The following is a 22,643-nucleotide window of genomic DNA, read 5'->3' on the forward strand; positions in this document are numbered from 1 at the left end:
TTGGCATGATTTCTTCTTGACAAATCCATGTTGGCTATAACTTATGACACTATTATTCTCTAGATGCTATCAAATTGATTTTTTAATAATTTGTTTCAGAATCCTTCCAGGTATTGAAGTAAGGGTGGACTAGTCACAAAGTCCTTTTTGTTCCTGTTTTTAAAGACAGGTACTAAGTTTTCCTCCTCCGGGAGTACTTAGAGATAATTGCTAACCATTCCCAGATTGCTTCAGCAAGTTTCTTAAGTATCCTAAGACGAATTTCATCACGTCTGATAAGTTGAATGTATTCACGTCATCTAAATATTCTTTAACCTGTTCTTTCCCTATTTTGGCTTGTCTTCCTTCCTCTTCATTGTTAATATTCATTGTGTTAAGTATCTGCTCACCATTTACCTTTTTAGTAAAGACAGAAGCAAAACAGGCATGAAATACCTGAGCTTTCTTAATGTCGTTATTAGTTTTTCTTCCCTGCTAAGCAGAGGAGCTACACCTTCCTCCGTCTTTCTCTAGCTCAGTGGTTCTCAGACTTTTGTACTGGTGACCCCTTTCACATAGCAAGCCTCTGAGAGCGACCCCGCCTTATAAATTAAAAACACTTTTTAATATATTTAACACCATTATAAATGCTGGAGACAACGTGGGGTTTAGGGCGACCCCCCTGTAATAACTTCGTGACCCCCCTAAACGATCCCGACCCCAGTTTGAGAATGCCTGCTCTAGCTCCTAATGTATTTATAAAACCTTTTCTTATTGCCTTTTCTATCCCTTGCTAGTTCCTTACCCTTTCTGATTTGTCCCTACATGGTTGTGCCCTCCTCCTATACTCCTCCCCACAATTTGTCCATGTTTCTATTTTTTGTAGGGTTCCATTTTGATATTCAGGTCATTAAAGCACTCCTGTGGTGCTATCTTGGCCTCTTACTATTCTCCCTTTGTTTCCTTCTGTAACGAGACTGGTTCTGGTGGGACCCAACTGAGAGTGCCAATTCAGGACAAATTGCTTAAAGCAGGGCAGTTACAGCCCAAGGCTGCGGTTTCTATGCACACCAAGGCAAACCAAACCAGCCAAACAGAGAAGACTTTGGTTTTACCCCACTGGCTAACCACAAGTCACACAAGCAATTCCCTTACACACTCCAGTTTCCCAGTATCACCACCAGTGCCCCTCGTTATGGGGACAAATGGTTATGAAAATCAATACCCCAGTAAAAGAAAAAAGGTTCTCTTGATCCCAAAGGACCAAGCCCCAGACCCAGGTCAATATACAAATCAGATCTTACCCACAAATCACGCTGTTGCCAATCCTTTAGAATCTAAAATCTAAAAGTTTATTCATAAAAGGAAAGAAATATAGATGAGAGCTAGAATTGGTTAAATGGAATCAATTACACACAGTAATGGCAAAGTTCTTGGTTCAGGCTTGCAGGAGTGATAGAATAAACTGCAGGTTCAAATCAAGTCTCTGGAGTATATCCACAGCTGGGATGGGTCGTTCAGTCCTTTTGTTCAAAGCTTCAGTGTAGCAAAGTTCTTCCAGAGGTAGGAAGCAGATTGAAGACAAGATGGAGAAGCTGCAGCAGCTCTTTATACTCTCTTGCCAGGTGGTCTGTCTGTCTTTGTTTCAAAGACAAGCTGCCCATCACATGGCCTGGAAAAACCTCAGAGTTCTGTCCATAGGCATGTCCCTGCATACCTTGCTGAGTCCCAAGGCATGTCTGCCTTCTCTCAATGGGTCAGTTGTATAGCTGATGGTCCTTAACGGGCCATCAAGCAGGCTAGGCAGAGCTGACACCAATTTATCTGGGGTGTCCCCCAGAAGCATAGCACAGGTTTGAACTACAGACAGTATAGAGCCAATATTCATAACTTCAACTATAAAAATGATACACACATATAGACAGCATAATCATAATCAGCAAACCATCACCTTGTCTTAGACACCTCATTTGACCCCCTTCATATAAGATTTGATGCCACTACAGGACTTTGGTTGCAACAATGATCTATAAGGTCCTAGATTATGTCAATAACAACACACCTTCATATCAGGTTAGTTTGCAGTTATGCCTTGTTTCCTTGACAAACTGTCAGCTCTCCTGTACTCATTTTTCCCTTAGATTTTCTTCCCATATGACTGTAGTTACCAGTTCTCTTAGTTTGTTGAAGTCTGAAGTCCTTATTCTGCTGCTCTCACTTCTTTCTTTCCTCAGAATCACAAAAATTTATCATTTCATGTTCACTTTCACCCAATTGCCTTCCACCTTCAGATTCGCTGTCAATTCCTTCATCTTGGCCATAAACAAATCTGAAATGGCTATCCTCCTGGTTATTTCTGCCATTTTTTGGAATAAAAAGGTTGTCCCCAAATCACTCCAAGAACTTATTGGACATTTTGTGTTTTGCTGTATTACTTGTCCAACAGATGTTGGGGTAGTTAAAATCAGGCATGGCTACTAGGTCTTGTCTTTTGATAGTTCTTTTATTTGCTCTAGAAATGCCTTGTCCACATTCTCTTCCTGATATCATGATCTATAGCAGACTCTGACCAGGAGCTCACCCCAATTTTTTTCTCCTGTTATCTTTATCTAATGAACTTCATCTGGTCTGCCTCCCACTTTGTTCTGGACCTGAGAACAAGAATATATATATTTTTGATCTATAATGCAACATCTCCTCCCTTTTTACCCTGCTTGTCCTGCCTGAACAAGCTAGACTCCTCTATACCAATATTCCAGTTATGAGATTTGTTCAACCAAGTCTCTGTGATGCTAATTAAGTCATAATTTAGGTTATGGATTAATTCTTCCAGCTCTTCCTCCTTCTTCCCCATACTCCTTGCATTTGTGTACAGATAACCAAGATGTTGAGCAGCTTTCCCCATTGATTTTCCTCTTGTTGCTCCTTTGACTTTACTGTAATTTTCCTGTCCATGAAAAGGCTTGTCTGAAAACTTAGCATGATGGGCTGATCAAAAGTGGGATGAAAATGAGAGGTGACTGTGGCATTATCAGATTAAAATATGACCAAAATCATTGTTGCCTCCACTGTTATATCATTGCAACAAATCTTATAAAAAGTATGTCAAGTAAGATGTCATTAGAAAAGTTATGATTTGCTGAATATGATCCTGCTATTTGTATACATGTATCATTTTTGTAACTGAAGTTATTAATATTAACTGTGTACCTGTATTTCAAATGTTTGCTCATGTGGTAACACCCACAAGGTATTTAGCCTGCACATCCTGAAGGGACTATTCATGTTAAATGGCCCATCCAGAAACTCAAAATGGACCATGGGATGTGCCTATCTACATTTAATGGACTTTCCTGTGAACATTCTAACTAGAGTATGGGTGATGGCCTGTCCTATGACTAAGCAAAGCATGCATAGACAAGTGACTTGCCCATGTGACTCCAAACACCATCTTGTTACCTGTAATTTTCCTCAATGAGAACAATGAGTTTCACTTCACTTGGCAAAAGCTATAAAGAGGCCCTGGAAATATCTCCATTTGGCCTCTTTCCTGCTCAAACCTCTGCACCATGGACTTATACTAATGGGAGCATTCTAACCAAGGGTCTCAGGCCCTTCCAATGATTTGGAAGCAACCAGAGACTTAACAAGCCAGAAGTTTATTCCATCACTGCTACAAGCCTGATCTAAGAACTTTGCATTTATTGTATGTATTTGATTCCTTTAACCAATTTTAACTCTCACTTGCCTTTCTTTTTATAAATCAGCTTTTAGATATTGGATACTAAAGGATTGTCAATAGCATGATTATTGGGTAAGATCTGAGTTATAATATTGACCTTGGTACGTGACTGGTCCTTTGGGATCAGAAGAAAGATGAAAACGGTTTTAAATAACCACTTCTCATTAAGTCTAGCATCTGGGTGTTGAATCCAGGACTGGAATACCTAAGGAGGCTGCATTTCTGACTTCTTGTTAGCCAGTGTGGTGAGACAGAAGTTTACTTTTGTTGCTGGATTGGTATATCTCACGGAAGAATAACCACCAGTTTTGGGGTGTGTCTGCACTTTTTCCCAGCAGCTTGTCCTGAATTTGGTATTCTATGTTGTGACGCACGGAGACAGTGACATGTAAGGTAGCGATAGGCCATGAAAGACCTCGACAGTGAAGATAAGCGGCTTACACTTGATATGATGGAGATGGGGGATACAGGCTCTCCTGGCTCCGCTCCCGTTAGAGTATGTCTGCACAACACCAGGGAGCGGGGTTTTCAGCCAGGGTCCACAGACTTGTTGTAGGCACGGCCGGCTGAGATTGGTCACTCTCCGGGCCGGCGGGGAACCAGACCGCCTCACTACTTCTGTCAGGTGTGTCAGGGAATTAGCCTGTCTGAGCAAAGAGTTCAATAGCAAGGCCCAGGCCCTGAGTCAAGGCGGGGCAACAAACAGTCAGTAGCTCAGGGCCCTCAGGCAGGGGCTGAGCAAAGGCAGAGCTTAATAGCAAACCCAGGCTTCTGGCTCCAGGTGGCCTGGGAGAGGGGGAGACTGCCACCTGCAAGATGGGTGGCAGGGGGGACGCAGGCCCTCTCACTCCCCTGCATCCCAGCCCGGGGCCCTAGCAGCAGCAGAAGACCCGCTGCTGGGTCAGTGGGGATCCTGGACTCAACACACTGACATTGGCTCTGGCAGTGTTGCAGCCTGACTAGGGTCGGCTGCCCCAGGCTACTTCCTACCTCTCCCTCTAGAGGTACCTTGGTCTGGCTGTCATCCTCCAAGGGGTCACACACCATGGGCTCCTCGGGGTAACTGGCGCTCGGTTGGCTTGGCGGCTCCTCGGGCTAACTGGTGAACAGCAAGCTTGGCAGCATCTCTGGGCTCGGGCTAGCATCAGGCATTGGCTGGTCTGGCCAGTCCTCAGGTTGGTCGTCGTGGTCTCATGGCTGGGAGCTCTGCCACATGAGTCTGGCCTTTCTGGTGGCTGTGTTTCAACTGAGCTCTGGGGTCGAGCGTTTATACTTCCGGTCCTGCACTTTGACCTCTGAGGGACAGGCACAGGGTTTGCTGGCTCTGCCCACTTTGGCATCCAGAGAGGCTCGTCCCTCTCCGGGGTGGCGGGAAACCAGACCACCTCGCTACACTTAGAATCATAGAATCATAGAATATCAGGGTTGGAAGGGACCCCAGAAGGTCATCTAGTCCAACCCCCTGCTCGAAGCAGGACCAAGTCCCAGTTAAATCATCCCAGCCAGGGCTTTGTCAAGCCTGACCTTAAAAACCTCTAAGGAAGGAGATTCTACCACCTCCCTAGGTAACGCATTCCAGTGTTTCACCACCCTCTTAGTGAAAAAGTTTTTCCTAATATCCAATCTAAACCTCCCCCATTGCAACTTGAGACCATTACTCCTCGTTCTGTCATCTGCTACCATTGAGAACAGTCTAGAGCCATCCTCTTTGGAACCCCCTTTCAGGTAGTTGAAAGCAGCTATCAAATCCCCCCTCATTCTTCTCTTCTGCAGACTAAACAATCCCAGCTCCCTCAGCCTCTCCTCATAAGTCATGTGCTCTAGACCCCTAATCATTTTTGTTGCCCTTCGCTGGACTCTTTCCAATTTATCCACATCCTTCTTGTAGTGTGGGGCCCAAAACTGGACACAGTACTCCAGATGAGGCCTCACCAGTGTCGAATAGAGGGGAACGATCACGTCCCTCGATCTGCTCGCTATGCCCCTACTTATACATCCCAAAATGCCATTGGCCTTCTTGGCAACAAGGGCACACTGCTGACTCATATCCAGCTTCTCGTCCACTGTCACCCCTAGGTCCTTTTCCGCAGAACTGCTGCCTAGCCATTCGGTCCCTAGTCTGTAGCGGTGCATTGGATTCTTCCATCCTAAGTGCAGGACCCTGCACTTATCCTTATTGAACCTCATCAGATTTCTTTTGGCCCAATCCTCCAATTTGTCTAGGTCCTTCTGTATCCTATCCCTCCCCTCCAGCGTATCTACCACTCCTCCCAGTTTAGTATCATCCGCAAATTTGCTGAGAGTGCAATCCACACCATCCTCCAGATCATTTATGAAGACATTGAACAAAACCGGCCCCAGGACCGACCCCTGGGGCACTCCACTTGACACCGGCTGCCAACTAGACATGGAGCCATTGATCACTACCCGTTGAGCCCGACAATCTAGCCAGCTTTCTACCCACCTTATAGTGCATTCATCCATCCCATACTTCCTTAACTTGCTGACAAGAATACTGTGGGAGACCGTGTCAAAAGCTTTGCTAAAGTCAAGAAACAATACATCCACTGCTTTCCCTTCATCCACAGAACCAGTAATCTCATCATAAAAGGCAATTAGATTAGTCAGGCATGACCTTCCCTTGGTGAATCCATGCTGACTGTTCCTGATCACTTTCCTCTCATGTAAGTGCTTCAGGATTGATTCTTTGAGGACCTGCTCCATGATTTTTCCAGGGACTGAGGTGAGGCTGACTGGCCTGTAGTTCCCAGGATCCTCCTTCTTCCCTTTTTTAAAGATTGGCACTACATTAGCCTTTTTCCAGTCATCCGGGACTTCCCCCGTTCGCCACGAGTTTTCAAAGATAATGGCCAAGGGCTCTGCAATCACAGCCGCCAATTCCTTCAGCACTCTCGGATGCAACTCGTCCGGCCCCATGGACTTGTGCACGTCCAGCTTTTCTAAATAGTCCCTAACCACCTCTATCTCCACAGAGGGCTGGCCATCTCTTGTGTTAATGATGCTCAGGCTAGCACATTAAAAACAGCTGTGTAGACATTGCAGCTCAGGCTGGAGGCTCAGGCTCCCAAGCCTACCCCTGGTTTGAGAGACCGTGCTCAGCCCAACATCTACACAGTTACAAAAAGCCCACGAGCACAAGTGTGCAGACCCAGGTTGGGAGGATCTCTCCCAGAGGCAGTGTAGACATACCCATCATGTGCTACTTCTTAGGCTCTGCTTTTACCAAGGCTGATCCCCACAGCTCCACTACTCTGAGACAGGCCTTCTGGAGACAGTACCCCTTTGTGTCATGATGGCACTTCAGTGAATCCAAATGATTTGAGACTCCTCCTAAACACCATCTCCTCTGGGGTGCTGAAGCCATAAAAAATGGTTACCTAGCTTTCGTAATTATTGTTCTTCAAGATGGATTGCTCATGTCCATTCCATTTTAGGTATGCATGGTTGGAGATTATTGCCTTAGTGGTACCCGTAGAGTCAGCTCTGGTGCCCTCTGGAGTGCCGCACTCATGCAGCAGAATATCAGGCTCAATCAGCCCTATGCCCTCTGAGTGCCTTCTTGCCGACAACTCCGACAGAGGGGCAGGAGGGAGGGTAATGGAATGGACATGAGGTACATATCTCGAAGAACAGTTATGAAAGGTAGGTAACCATTTTTCTTCTTTGAGTGCTTACTCAGATCGATTCCACTCTTGGTGACTCACGAGAAGTATCCTCAGAGGCAGGCTCGGAGTTCAGAGTCTTGGAGCTTGCAGTATTGCCTTGCCACGCTTGCTGGGTAAGAGCGTAATGAAATGCAAACATGTAGACATATGACCAGGTTGCAGCCAGACAGATTTCTTGGATCAGCACATGCGCCAGGAAGGCTGCTGACGACACCTGTGCCCTAGTAGAGTGAGCTATCATGATAGTTGGCAGGGGCACCTTTGCCAGTTCATAAGAGTAGTGGATGCAGGCCGTGATCCAAGACAAGATTCTCTGGGCAGACACTGGGCAACCCTTCATCCTGTCTGTTACAGCAACCAACAACTGTGTTGACTTTCAGAACTGCTTTGTTCTATCTATGTAGAAGGCCTGAGCCCATCTGACGTCCAGGGTATGCAGCCTGCATTCCTCATCCATTGCATGAGGCTTTGGACAAAAGATCGGTAAGTATATGTCTTGACCAGTATGAAACCGTGAGATGACCTTGGGCAGAAAAGCTGGGTGCGGACGCAGCTGGACCTTGTCCTTATAGAAGACCGTATAAGCTGGCTCCCACATGAGCATGCTGATCTTGGACACCCTACGGGCCAAAGTTATAGCGACCAAGAAGGAGACCTTCCAGGAGAGAAGCAGGAGTGAGCAGGAAGCAAAAGGTTCAAAAGCGGACTCATGAGCCTTGACAGCACAAGATTAAGGTCCCAAGGGGAGACCGGATCCCAGACATGAGGGTAGAGGTGCTCCAAACCTTTCAAGAACTGTGCCATCATGGTACGGGCGAAGACCGTCCTGCTTTGAAACGGAGGGTGGAACGATAAAATGGCCACCAGGTGTACCCTGAACAAAAGATAGCGACAGACCCTGGAGCTTAAGATGCAGCAAAAAGTCCAGGATGTGCTGCAGTGGGGCCTCTTCAGCAAAAATGTGTTGATCGAGACCCAACAAGTGAACCGCTTCCACTTTGCCACGTAGGTAGCCATGGTGGAGAGTTTCCTGCTGCCCAGCAGGACCTGCTAGACACCAGCAGAGCACTCCCATTCATCTGTACTTAGCCACGCAGAAGCCAAGCTTTCAGGTGCAGTGTTGCCAGGTACAGATGCAGCAGATTGCCATGGTTCTGGGACAGCAGATCTAGCCAAAGAGGCAGTTGCAGCGGGATGGCTGCCAAAAGAGTCAACAGCATGCCGAACCAGTGTTGGCAAGGCTATGCGGGGGATACGAGGATGACATTCACTTTGTCTTGCCTCCTCTTTAGCAGGACTTTGTGGATTAAAGGCACCAACGTGAAGGCATACATCAGCGCTCCCGCCCACTGAATCGAGAAGGAGTCTCACAGGGAGCTTTTATCCCTTCCCTGCAGAGAACAGAACACGTGGCACTTTCTGTTCTGCCTGGATGCAAATCTGCAGCATCCCCCACCTGTGGGGGATTAGGTTGTCCACCTCTGGATGGAGTGACCATTCGTGGCGAGATGAGAAGGTCCTGCTGAGGTGATCTGCCAGGACTTCCTTGGTTCCAGGCAGGTGGGCGGCTACCAGATGAATGGCATGCCACACACAAAAGTCCTAGAAGCTGAGCGTCTCCCAACAAAGGGCTGAAGACCCGGCACTGCCCTGCCTGTTGATGTAATACATTGTGATGGTATTGTCCCTCAGGACCTGCATGTCCGAGACCAGGATGAGTGACGGGGACAGGGTCATTAAGGGAACTCCTTGCAGCACCAATTTGGGATCCAGTCACCAGTCCAGGGATGAGAGGATGTGGCTCGGCACCATGACCACTCGGTCCAGGGCATGCCTGCTGGGGATATAGACTAAGGCCAGCCACGCTTGCAGAGGCCACAGATGAAATCGAGTATGGCTGACCACGTAAGTGCATGTGGCCATGTGGCCCATCAGTCGCAGACATGTGTTGGCCATGGTGAGCAGATGGTTCTTTATGTGGGAAATCAGGTCCAACATGGCCCAAAAATACACCTCCAGAAGGCAGGCCCTGGCCCACAAGGAGTCAAGAACTGCTCCAATAAATTCTGTGCATTGGATTGGCATCAACATGACTTTTCTGTTTTTATTAGCAGGCCCAGGTCACTGCAGGTGGAGCACACCAGATTGAGGCTCCTTTGCACAAGTCCTGGAGACTTGCCCTTGATGAGCCAGTCGCTGAGACCTGGGAAGATCTGGGCTGCTCAACGTGTCAGGTGAGCTGCCACTGGCGTCACACCAAAGGGCAGCACTGTGAACTGGAAGTGGCGCCTGGCCACCATGAAACACAGGAAATGCCTGTGTCCCAGGAATATGTAGACATGAAAATCTACATATCCCTGCATATGTCTAAGACCTTTTATCTAGACCAACAGACAATGGAAGAATGGCATACGGTGGTTTTCAATTTGTACCCACAGGCTTAACAGGTACACCACAAGGAAACTTATGTGCGAATATACATGTCATCAATACGCACAAACATACTAGCCTATGGAGTAAGCATACCCTAACATTTTGTGGGTGAGGAATGAAATTTGGGCATAGAAGGAAAGATTTCCAGCACTTGTGCCCTATAAAAGAGGTAACCCACCTCACTAGGGTATTCTTTTTCTATTCTATCTCTATTCCTCTTCTATCTACTATGACTATTACTATTAGTAGGCTACTCTTGTTCTTCTTAAACTTTAAGTTTCAAGGGAACTAGGCTAAGCTTGGTTTCCCTACGTTTTTATTCTTAGTTTGTTCATTAGGTTCTGATTTTAAGTTTAAGTTAGTCAAGTAAACCCTAAGTTAGTTTTGATAGATCTTAGTATTAGTTTTTCTAAGCACGGCATCCATCACTCAAGAACTGAGAAACCTGAACCACAAGGCTGGTCCTGTGTCTGTTACAACCAGGTTATCAAGGAAGGGTGTGAGTATATTAACCAAAGCTTTGTTGCATATAATACGATACTATCATATGTATCTTTTGAATAGCAGTAATGCAATTGTAACTTTGTAACTCTGAGTATTTTACCATTTACTATTATTGATTTTAATAAAAAGTCTTTAAGGCTCTATCTGCCTCAGTGTGAGCTTCCTGTCATACCTCCAGGGGTCCTTTGTAAATTCTGTGGAGCCTGATTCGGGACAAGAACTTTTATCTTCTCATCGAACAGATTGGCAAGCCTAAACCCCATAATATTAATAATTAATTATTATTATTAATTAAATTAAAATAACATTAATTTAAATTGATGAATTAAATTAATATTAGTACACCCTAAATCAGGTTACAAAACCCAGGAGACTGCAGAATGCCCCACCTGGGACAAAGTTCCTGCTGGGACCCTAACGACTAACTAACAACACTTCACTACTACTTAACTACTTAACCACTATTGTACACAAACTATGTACAAACGCCTTAAGGCACAAAGTTCATAAGAGGAAAAAAATGCTAGCTCTTGCTAAGCAAGGAAGGCACTCCATCTAATCACCATGGGTGGTAAGAAAGAACTGAGAGGGCATAGGGCCAGCAGCACCTGATAGACCGCCGCATGAGTGCGGCACTCCAGAGGGCACAACAGCCGACCCTACGGGTACCGCTAAGGCAAAAATCTCTGACGACCATGCACGTGGGCACGCACACACCTAGAAAGGAATCGACATGAGCAAGCTCTCGAAGAACACAGGATTTACAGATCCCATGGTTAGTTTGGTAAAGCAAAACTGAACTCTGAATTCATTTTGGCAGTCATCTGCCCAGCTTTTCTAAAGCCGCCTGGACTTCATTTCCTTCCCTCTCAGTCTCCTTGTCTAACTCTTTTTGCCCTTTGTCATAAATATAAAGGGAAGGGTAACCACCTTTCTGTCCACAGTGCTATAAAATCCCTCCTGGCCAGAGGAAAAGCCCTTTCACCTGTAAAGGGTTAAGAAGCTAAGATAACCTCGCTGGCACCTGACCAAAATGACCAATGAGGAGACAAGATACTTTCAAAGCTGGAGGGGGGGGAACAAAGGGTCTGTCTGTCTGTGTGATGCTTTTGCCGGGAACAGATCAGGAATGCAGCTTAGAACTCCTGTAAAAAGTTAGTAAGTAATCTATCTAGAAATGTGTTAGATTTCCTTTTCTTTAATGGCTGGTAAAATAGCTGTGCTGAATGGCATGTATATTCCTGTTTTTGTGTCTTTTTGTAATTTAAGGTTTTGCCTAGAGCGATTCTCTATGTTTTGAATCCGATTACCCTGTAAGGTATTTACCATCCTGATTTTTACAGAGGTGATTCTTTTACCTTTTCCTAATTAAAATTCTTCTTTTAAGAACCTGATTGATTTTTCATTGTTCTTAAGATCCAAGGCTTTGGGTCTGTGTTCACCTGTACAAACTGGTGAGGATTTTTATCAAGCCTTCCCCAGGAAAGGGGGTGTAGGGCTTGGGGGAATATTTTGGGGGAAGACATCTCCAAGTGGGCTCTTTCCCTGTTCTTTGTTTAACACACTTGGTGGTGGAAGCATAGGGTTCAAGGACAAGGCAAAGTTTGTACCTTGGGGAAGTTTTTAACCAAAGCTGGTAAGAATAAGCTCAGGGGGTCTTTCATGCAGGTCCCCACATCTGTACCCTAGAGTTCAGGAAGGAACCTTAACACCCTTGATGACAGCAAACTTATGGCTGACAGATATTTGTCTAACTAGTTTTTAAAAACCTCCAATGACTGGGATTCCACAACCTCTCTCGTGACCTATTCCAGTACTTATCGATTCTCAAGGTTGGAAAGGTTTTCCTAATATCCAACCTAAGCACCCCTTGCTGTAAATCAAGCCAATTACTTCTCCTACCCCAGTGCACATGGAGAAAAATTGATCACCACCCTCTGTACAGCAGCCTTTAACATAGCTGAAGACCAGCCCCCAAGTCATCTTTTCTCAAAACTAAACATGACCAATTCTTTTAACCTTTCCTCACAGGTCACAATTTAGAATAGTGAGCTAGCTTTGTGGATGTTGAATTCTCAATGGATATGAGCAGGGCATGATTGCATTTGTCAAGGGAGAGAAAAGAATGGTGCATTAATTCAGACAGGAGACGATGAGAGCCTGGATAAGAGTTTTAGCTGTGTTGATGGATAGGAAAGCCTGTATCTTAGGGACGTTATTGCAGAAAGAAAATACAAGATATAAGCTGCACGGGAGGTCCTAGAAAGAGTCCTGTGTTGCAGCATATGTGCAGTGTACAGATGTAAGTGACAGAAAGGATGGTGGTGGTGTCTGCAGTGATACAGAAAGGAGGTGCGGGGTGGCTTGGGGGAATATCAAGAGCTGTATTCTGGCCATTTTAGCTTTTGAACTTGAGCTGATAGCCAGACATCTATGAGGAAGTGTCAGAGAGACAGGCTGAGATTTCAGTTTGGGGAGAAAGACAGGTCTGGAGCAGAGAGTTACATCTGTGAGTTGCCAGCAGAGACGGTAGCCAAATTTGTGTTTGTGGATGAGATTACCAGAGACAAGGTACAGAGGAAAAAGAGAAGCAGACCAAGGACAGAGCTTGTGTAAGGCCTGTAGAAAACTGGAGTGGGAATGAGGAGGATTGTCCAAGGACACACTGAAGGAGAGATCAGAGAAGTAGGAGGAGAAGCAGGAGAGGATAAGGGAAGATCATATTTCAAGAAGACGACCATGGTCAATAGTGTCAAAAGACAGCTGACGGGTCAAGGATGAGGATGAAGTACTGGCTGAGCTTCATTAGAGACTTTGGCAAAAGCAGCCTCAGTGAAGTGCTACAATCTCCGGCTTCCTGAAACCGGTAGTTCCTACCCCCACCAGACCTTCCTACTTCCTAGACCAACCACTCTCCAACCCCGTCATTCCCCTGTCCCTCTATCTGCAGTGTTCCCCACTCCCAGTTAACCCACTCCCTACCCAACCCTCCCTCAACAACAGCACCACTGCTGGGCCCTCCACCCCCTTTTCCCCATTCCCAGTCCCCCATTTGCCCAGCTCACATCATTACCAGCTCAAGGGAGCTCCTCTCCCTGACACCCTCCATCCACCTCCTTCCATTGTTGGGATATTTTAGTGTTAAGTATAACAATAAGCTGCTAATGTGCTAACATGGCACTGGGGACAAAGGCATATGTAGGCAGCATTTCTTTGTCTAATACATAAGTTGCAGATTCTTCCCTTCTCTGTTGCTTGTAAGCACTGATAAGGATGCAGCTGCAGCAGAAATGTCCTTTGTGTAAAAGAAGGTAAAAGGAATGTTATCTTCCCCTCCCTCCCTTTCCCAGCTACATAAACAAGCCCTGGCTCATGGCCCCTTCCTCCCTCCCTCTCCTAAGAGCTGTTAATTAAGGAAATTTGTAGCAACAATCACTGCAAAGAAATGTATTTTCAAGGTAAAAATGTGTGTATAATATGCGTAATGCTGTAATCAGTCAATGGGGTGGGTATAATCATAGTATGGGTGTTTCTATTACTTAATACGGGTTTTTGGGGTGTTGTAACAGATGTAGGTGTGTATTTACTAACATAAACAAAAAGAGTGTGTTGTAACTAATTCAGTGCTTACTGGACAATTGGGTATCACAATAAAGGATTCCATCTACTCAATCCACCTCTGGGGCAACCTGCTCTTTTTCTTCTAACACACTGTACCCAAACATCCCTGATTTTCTCTAATGTTAGTCCTCCACACCCCATTCCCCTTCATCCCCTCCGCTCTCAGCCCTCCCACCTATATGTCACTCCATGAACACCAGCTCCCCATCATCTTTCTCCCCTCCTCATCCTCTCCCTTGTCTCAAAGACTCCTGAATGAGACCCTCACACTGTCTCCAGTCCACAGATGGGTGCACCTAATTGCCACATTCTCCATGCATTTAGAAAGTTATCATAACAGACCACCAGCTGCACTAGATTTAAGGTTCAGCATTACTTTCTGTTTAAAGGCCAACTATTCTAATTTCTCTAAAATGTACATGCTTACTCACATTGGCCTGAAATACACTGTTCATCATGTGGGTGCAGGACAGGGTTAGTATTCCAAAGATGGGGTTAATTGCTCCAGAGGTTCCTGAGCTACAGCCCTCTGAAAACAAGCTTTTGACCAAAATCACCTTGCTCTGATAACATTCTCTTGCACACAACTGAGGCTCAGAACTGTGGTTCTGATTATCCCCCAACTGCTCGACACTTGGCATCTAGCTCAGCTAGTGTACGGTGCACACTGCCTGTTTGGGGGAGCAGTACCAAACAAGTTAATAACTATAGTGCTTGGAGCTTCAGATCAGCAAAAGCCAAACGGATAAGAACGTAAGAGGCCACACTGGGTCAGAACAATTGCCCATCTAGTGCAGTATCCTGTCTTCCGGTAGTAGCCAATGCCAGATGCTTCAGAGGGAATGAACAGAAGGAACTTTTCAAGTGATCCATCTCCTGTCATCCACTCACAGCACATGGCAGTTAGAGGCTTAGGGCCACCCAGAACATAGGGTTGCATCTCTGACCATCTTGGCTAGTAGCAGTTGATCGACCTACCCTGCATGAATTTATCTAACTCTTTTTAACCCAGTTATAATTACAGCCTTCACAACATCCCCTGGCAATGAGTTCCACAGGATGACTGTGCACTGTGTGAAGAAATACTTCCTTTTGTTTGTTATAAATCTGCTGCCTATTAACCTCATCACGTGACCCCTGGCTCTTGTGCTATGCAAAGGGGTAAATAACACTTCCTTATCCATTTTCTCCACACCATAGTTCCACCCACCCACATCCCATCACATGAGAGCAGACAGGAAGCATCAGGGTGAGGGGAGAAAAAAAGCCCCCCCCCTCAGCAGAGTGAGGGGGCAGGAGTCTTCACATTCATCACTCACCTACCAGCCAGAGGCTGATACAGGAGATGGAGCCCCCAGCAGAGTCCAGGGACAACTCCCTGGTGTGAATCACAACACCCTCCTCATTGCCAGCAGCTGGATATGAGGGGATGGGGTGTCTTCCCTGAGCTTCACTGGTGGGTGCCCCTTTATATCTCACAGCAGCCTCTGGCCAGTAGGTTCAGGCTCTAGTATTGAAGCCTAGTAAATTTCCCTAACCCAGTCCGGGGGGGGGTTGTTTCCTGCTTGGCCAATTAGGGAATTCCCACCCACAAACCATAGGGGTCTGTTGCTGAGATCTAGGCATCACAGTAAACAAATCTCTGCAGATTTATCACACCGTGTCCCTCTCCCTTTCTCCACCCTGTGTATTTTCTGACCCCTCACACTTCCAGACTAGCCCCCTCAGAAGTGCCCACTTCTTCTGTATTTACTGCCCTTCTCCCTCCAAAGAGAACCCACCAGCAACTCCCTGATAATCCCTACCTCAAATGGCTCCACTGCAGCCATTTCCTTTCCCTGGCCCCCAGGACAGAATGAGCTGGAGCAAAACATGGATGTTACGCTGCAGCCTGCTAGCGCAAAAAGGGCAATTGGGGACATGTCAGAACAGGAAATAATTTCACAGCACAATTCCCTCCAGGCTCTTTCCCTGCACAGGGATGGGGCACAGAGCAGGGGCGGGCAAACCTTTTGGCCTGAGGGACGCATCAGGTTTCTGAAATTGTATGGAGGACCGGTTAGGGGAGGCTGTGCCTCCCCAAACAGCCAGGCATGGCATGGCCCCCACCCCCTATCCCCACCTGCTTCTTGCCCCCAGATACCCCCCCCAGAACTCCTGCCCTATCCAACCCCCCCTGTTCCCTGACGGCCCCCCGGGGACCCCTGCCCCATCCACCCCCACTGCTCTCAGTTCCCTGACCCCCTGCCCCTAACTGCCCCCCCTCCGCCCCATCCAACCCCCCACTACTTCCTGACTGCCCCCCCGGACCCCTGCCCCATCCAACCACCCCTTCTTCCTTACCGCCCCCAGACCCTTTGCCTCTAACTGCACCCCACCCCTAACTGTCCCCCACCATCCCATTCAACCCCACTTCTCCTTCCTGACTGCCCCCCCAGGACCCCTGCCCCCATTCAACCCCCCTGTTCCCCGCCCTCCAACCACCCCATCCCATCCATACCCTTGACCACCCCCTAAACTCCCCTGCCCTCTATCCAACCCCCCCCCCCCCGGCTCCCTGCCCCCTTACCGCACTGCCTGGAGCACCAGTGGCTGGCAGCGCGGCTGCACCAGGACAGGTGGCGTGGCTTTGTGGGAGGGGGGACAGCAGAGGAGGGGCCGTGGGCTAGCCACCCGGACCAGGAGCTCAGGGCCCAGGCCAGATGTGGCCCGTGGGCTGTAGTTTGCCCACCTCTGGTCTAGAGTGTCATGCAAATAGAACAATTCAAAACACAGTAATGGGGGGGGGGGCCTGTTATCTACCCAGACATCTGTTACAAAGGGAATTCGACCAAACAAAGTGTCCAATAAGTTCTTGGAATGTACAGGGGACACCTGTTTTCTTTGAGAGGATGGAAGCAGTAACTGGAGGATGAAGGAATGCGTTAGGAAACCGAAGGCAGAAAGCAATGTGGGCAAAAGTGATGAGAAAATGATCAATGTCATGGTTCTATGAGAAGGAAGGCATGAGAGCAGCAGAATAAGGACAGTGGATGTCCAAAAGGCAGACTACAACCGACACGAAGAACTGGTAGGTGAGGTCCCATGGGAATAAAATCTCAGAGGGAGAAAAGAGTTCAGGAGAGCTGGCTGGCAGTTCCTCAGAGACAATATTAAAGGAGCAGCAGCAAAGGATGTGAAGGAAAGACAGAAAGAGTAAGTGGCCAATATGGTTCTACCATAAGTTCTTTCATGACCAGAAAATAAAAAGGAATCCTATAAAAAGTGGAATCATGGAGAAATTTCTATGGATGAGTACAAAAGAATTGCACAAGCCTGAGGGGACAAAGCTGGAAACATTAACTCACAAAATGAGTTAGACCTTGGAAGTGACACAAAAAAAGCAGTAAGATAAATGTTCTATGAATATATTAGGAGCAAGAGACAGAGGAAGGAAAATGTAGGTCTTCTACTTACCAGAGAAGAAGAATAATAGATGACATCAACAAGATGAAGATGTTTAATGCCTTTTTACATTCACTAAAAAAATGTAATTGTGACTGGACACTTAATTATTTTTAACCAAGAGGGGGAAGGAACAGAAACCACAATGGGGAAATAAGAGGTTGAAAAAATATGTACATAAGTTAAATTTATTAAAGTCAGCAGGGCCTAATGCAATTCATCCTGGGGTACCTAAGGAATTAGCTGAAGTAATCTTGGAACAGTTAACAATGAACTTGAACAACTCTAGGAGGATGGTTAGGTCCCACAAGACTGGAGAAGAGCAAGAATGAAGACCTGGGGAATAAAGGCCAGTCAAGCCTAATTTAGATACCAAGAAAGAAAAATGTATTAAACAATCAATGTATAAGCACCTAGAGGATAGTAAAGTGATAAGTTATAGCCAGCATAGATTATCAAATACAAACAATGCCAAACCAATCTAATTTCCTGTTTTAACAGGGGTAACTGGCCTTATGAATCCGGGACACACTGTAGACATGACATATCTTTATTTTTGTAAGGCTTTTGACAGAAAACCCCATGACATTCTCATCAGCAAACTAGGGAAATGTAGTGTACTTGAAAGTCTGTACTCAAAGAGTAATTACTAATGGCTCGCTGACAAACTGGGAGGATATACCTAATGCTGTCCCACAGGAGCCAATCCTCGATCTGGTACTACTCAATATTTTCATTAATGACTTGGATAACGGAGAGGAGAGTGCACCTATTAAATTTGCAGATGACACCAGGCTGGGAAGAGTTGCAAACACTTTGGAGAACAGGATTAGAATTCAAAATGACCTTTATAAATTAGAGAATTGATCTGAATGAAGAAAATGAAATTTAATAAAGACAACTGCAAAGTACTACATTTTAGGGAAGGAAAATCCAATGCATGACTACAAACTGGGGACTAACTGGCTAGGGGGCTGTACTACTGAAAAGGATCTGGGGGTTATAATGGATCACAAATTGAATCTGAGCCAGCCATGTGATTCAGTTGTGACAAAGGCTAGTTTAGTACTGGTTTCAGAGTAATAGCCGTGTTAGTCTGTATTCGCAAAAAGAAAAGGAGTACTTGTGGCACCTTAGAGACTAACCAATTTATTTGAGCATGAGCTTTCGTGAGCTACAGCTCACTTCATCGGATGCATACTGTGGAAATTGCAGAAGACATTATTATATACACAGACACCATGAAACAATACCTCCTCCCACCCCACTCTCCTGCTGGTAATAGCTTATCTAAAGTGATCATCAAGATGGGCCATTTCCAGCACAAATCGCGGGCGGAGGGTGAGAAAACCTGGATTTGTGCTGGAAATGGCCCATCTTGATGATCACTTTAGATAAGCTATTACCAGCAGGAGAGTGGGGTGGGAGGAGGTATTGTTTCATGGTGTCTGTGTATATAATAATGTCTTCTGCAATTTCCACAGTATGCATCCGATGAAGTGAGCTGTAGCTCACGAAAGCTCATGCTCAGATAAATTGGTTAGTCTCTAAGGTGCCACAAGTACTCCTTTAGTTTAGTACTGGAATAGGTTACCGAGGGAGGTTGTGGAATCGCCATCATTGGAGGTTTTTAAGGACAGGTTGATCAAACACCCCAGTGTTGGGGGCTAGAATGGATGATCTCTCATGGTTCATTCCAGCCCTACAGTTCTCTGATTCTATTCTGAGGAAATGTTTGGTCATTTTATTACACCACTGACCCGGCCCACCCCATTAGTACTAAACAGCCAAGACATTTTGAAACCCTCCCAGTAACAGAGTCTGGGAACCAAATACAAGACAAGAGCAGAACAAAAGGAGTGACTTTGGGGGATTTCCCGACATTGTCCCCAGGGCAGCACACTCCCACAGCAGGGGGCACAGGCAGAGTCAGGAATTGGCTTTTCCTCTCCCTGCACTTCACCTTATTCACTGGAAAGTGAATTTGCCCAGGGATGCTGTGCTAAGTCTGTGTGGGCACGTTAGAGATCTGGGAATCTCTCTCCCCAATTATTTCTCCCACTGCCCCTATCAATCTCTCTCTCCTTTTTCTCTTTGTGTTTCACATCTCCTGTCCCTCCCCCTCTTGCAGACAGCCAGCCAGCCATTCCTGGGTGTTCACTCTCCTATGGCTGGATCAGCTCCTGAAATTGCTAAGGGGAGGAGAGATGTGGGGTAAGGAGGGGCTGTTTGTGCACAGTCACTTTCATGCCTATCCCCAGCACATTCCCTGAGGTCTCTATCAATCACCTGGAGTCTCCGGCTCAGATGTTAGTGTGGGCAGAGCCTAGGGCTGGCCCATGGAGCTAATTACAGCTGGAGAAAGTCCTCACCTTGCCTGGGCACAGAGGAAAGCTTCACTCCAAGTCACTCCCAAGCCCAGACCCAACCGGGGGAGCAGCAGCTGCTCAGTCCGGGCTCCCAGATCACAATGTGTCTGACCCAGGAAGCTCAACCCTGAGAAGAGAGAGACACAGTCAGACAGGGACTGAGGGCTCCCCCCTCCTTTAGCAACAATTGAAACCCCCCCCACAGGGACATATCCTGATTTTATTTGCCCCCATGTTAATCTGGAGTCACTCCATGTTCTTCCTTGAGGTGTCTCTTGATTAACTCTAGTCTCAGTGAGACCAGAAACATGGCTCAGGAGGGACGAGGCCAGAATCCTTTCCTGCTCCCTCATTCCTTCCCCTTCTTCTGAGAAGGATTCATAGCAACAGTTTTCCCTCCAAAACTGGAAGTTCCTCCAGTTTTGAAAATGGGGAGAGAAGCAAAGTCTGTTGTGATTTCATATCAGTAATTGATAAATGGATAGGGAGTTATCAGCAGCCCCTGCCAGCCATTCACATGGTGGGGAGCCCTGGGTGAGGCTTCTTTAACAGGAGAATCGATGGCATGGAGGAGCCAGATTTTGTAAGAAATTTCCATGCCCAGTGACTGGCAGATAATGGCCAATAGGAACCCACTCCAGAGACAACTACATCTCAGCACTGGGCGAAGCAACCCGTCATGGAGACCATTTGTCATGGGGGTTTGGGATACTGCTGGTGAACATGATAAGGGGAAACTGAGAGGCTAATACAGTAGCATGGAGATTCTCAGCCACTCTGGGTACAGCCAGGGCAGCAAGGAGGCAGTCCTAGAGTGAGTGCTCATCATGTGCCCCCTCAGGAAAAGAAGAGGTTCCAACCAACTGTCCTGTGAGCAGCTGGGAGACACCGTTCTCCCAAACAGGGGAAGACCTCTGGCTTTGGTGTATATTAAATATGGGGCGAGTCACTTTCATCAGCAAACACTTTAATGAAGATAAAGAGGGAAAGAAATGAGTCTCAAATGAGAGGAGAAAGTTGACCATTTAACTACCCGCAACTGCCAGTATGGAGAATGACTAAGGCAACAAATTCCCTCCAAAACAGGAGGACTTGATGCAACTAAACATGGGAACGTCTCCAAACACGAGATGCTTTTTAACAGACATTTAATAATTACATGGAAAAAGACAATATCTTACAGCTGATGTCTATGTTAAGTCATTAAAGAGAAAAGGGTGGAAATGTGGAGAATTTTGGATCAATTTTCACAAAGTAGAGCAGAAAGTGGAAAAAATGTGAAAATTTTATATCGATAGTCAATAGTAGGTAAAGAGGTAAAATGAGAGTGAATTTCATATTGTTACTTGACAAATTGAGAGGAAAATGGGAAACATCTGCAAAACTTTTCTACATAGATTAAAAAATTTGAGAAAAGGTCAAAATCTGAGGATATTTTATGTTAATATTTTAATATTAGTGAGACATGGAAAAAATCTCAGGGAATATTAAATTAGAAATAGATAACTAGAGAGAAAGGAGGGCAAGATTTTAGGATATTCTCCTGAAGAAGAGATCTGTGTGTAACTCAGAAATGTATCTCTCTCACCAATTCAAGTGGACCCAATAAAAGATATTACCTCACCCATCTTCTCTTTCTAAATGCAAAGCAATGCACATCGGAGAGAGAAACTAGAGCTACTTATAAACTCGACAGTGGTAAATTAACTATCAACTGTAGCCCATATAACTAGCTTTAACATTTATTTTATGCAGCAGTAATGCAAGGAACCCACAGACCTGTCTCCTGTACAACACTGGCATCAGCAGTTAGCATAAGGCTTGAGGTCTATGAACTCTGGCACAGATAGGGTCACCCCTAAGGTTTGGGGAACTGGAAATAAGAGTGTCTAAGGGGGAATTTCATCTGTAAAGACACCAGCAGACCAGAGGAACATGAGCTAACACCGGCTTTCGGATAGAACATCCACAGATGTCTGACCACAGGAGAGCCATGGCAACATACTGACACATATGACACCAAGATAAGATCATTAATACACTAACCTACAGGAGCACACCCCAACATTAGAAGGGAGAGGAAATACAAACAAGGAAGAGAGGAGAAACCCTTACTGAACATGCATTACACCTAGCGACATCAGCACAACATATTATAGGCTACACAACCCAAGAAAGGGATCTGCATGTTGCTGTAGACAGGTCAATTAAAAGCTCCATTCAATGCACAGCTGCCAGCAAAAAAGCTAACAACATGTTAGGATTCATAAGGAATCGGATGGAGAATAACTCCAAACATTTGTATATAAATCAAGGGAATTAAAACCAATAGTAAAAGGTTCTATAGCCATATGAATAAGAAGAAAACAAAGAAAGAAGAAGTGGGACTGCTAAACACTGAGGATGGAGTGCAGGTTAAGGATAATCTAGGCATGGCCCAATATCTAAACAAATACTTTGCCTCAGTCTTTAATGAGGCTTGTAGGATTCATACAAGGTTTATGCGCTTGGCAACATTCAGGGCACACCCGGAGTGTTGTGCTAGACCTGTGCACCCACAGCTCCTCTCAAGGGCATCAACCTTGGAATCTCGCCAAGATGACATGAACCGTGGGAAGCCTCTCAGGACTGGGCTCAAGGCCCGAGAGCAAGGAATGTGGTAAATAGAAATTGGTAAATAAGAATGTTAAACAAAGCCAGTGTATTCCTTTTATCTGTTGGAGAATGTAATGCGCGGGGGGAGAGAGAGAAGGAATAAAGGGGAAGGTGGAAAGCTGACAGGCAGAAGCCCATTAGCAGACCAGCCTGCTTGCTTGCTAAAAGCTGTGTTCTGTCTTGTCATTGACCCGCCACAGAGGCTAATGA

General features: G+C 46.0%; 1 protein-coding gene across 5 annotated transcripts in view; it reads right to left on the reverse strand.

Moving 5' to 3' along the window:
- Positions 1-22,643, reverse strand: part of LOC114021049 (zinc finger protein 501) — a 44,494-nt gene that overhangs the window by 16,617 nt on the left and 5,234 nt on the right. The window contains exons 2-3 of one of the 5 annotated variants that reach the window (XM_043534117.1): positions 19,782-19,905; positions 10,517-10,596 (exon numbers count right to left, since the gene is read on the reverse strand). The exons of 1 other annotated variant lie outside the window; for it this stretch is intronic. Coding sequence is in view for 1 of the 4 variants with exons in the window: in XM_037882106.2 (XP_037738034.1) it covers positions 4,730-4,768 (39 nt within the window). In the remaining 3 variants the exon portion in view is untranslated. Of the gene's footprint in view, positions 1-4,729; positions 5,158-10,516; positions 10,597-19,698; positions 19,906-22,643 lie in introns of those variants that run through there. 3 more of the 5 variants (XM_043534114.1, XM_043534115.1, XM_037882106.2) reach the window with 3 other exon arrangements.

Source organism: Chelonia mydas, chromosome 22 (assembly GCF_015237465.2).
Source record: "Chelonia mydas isolate rCheMyd1 chromosome 22, rCheMyd1.pri.v2, whole genome shotgun sequence".
NCBI classification, from domain to species: domain Eukaryota; kingdom Metazoa; phylum Chordata; order Testudines; family Cheloniidae; genus Chelonia; species Chelonia mydas.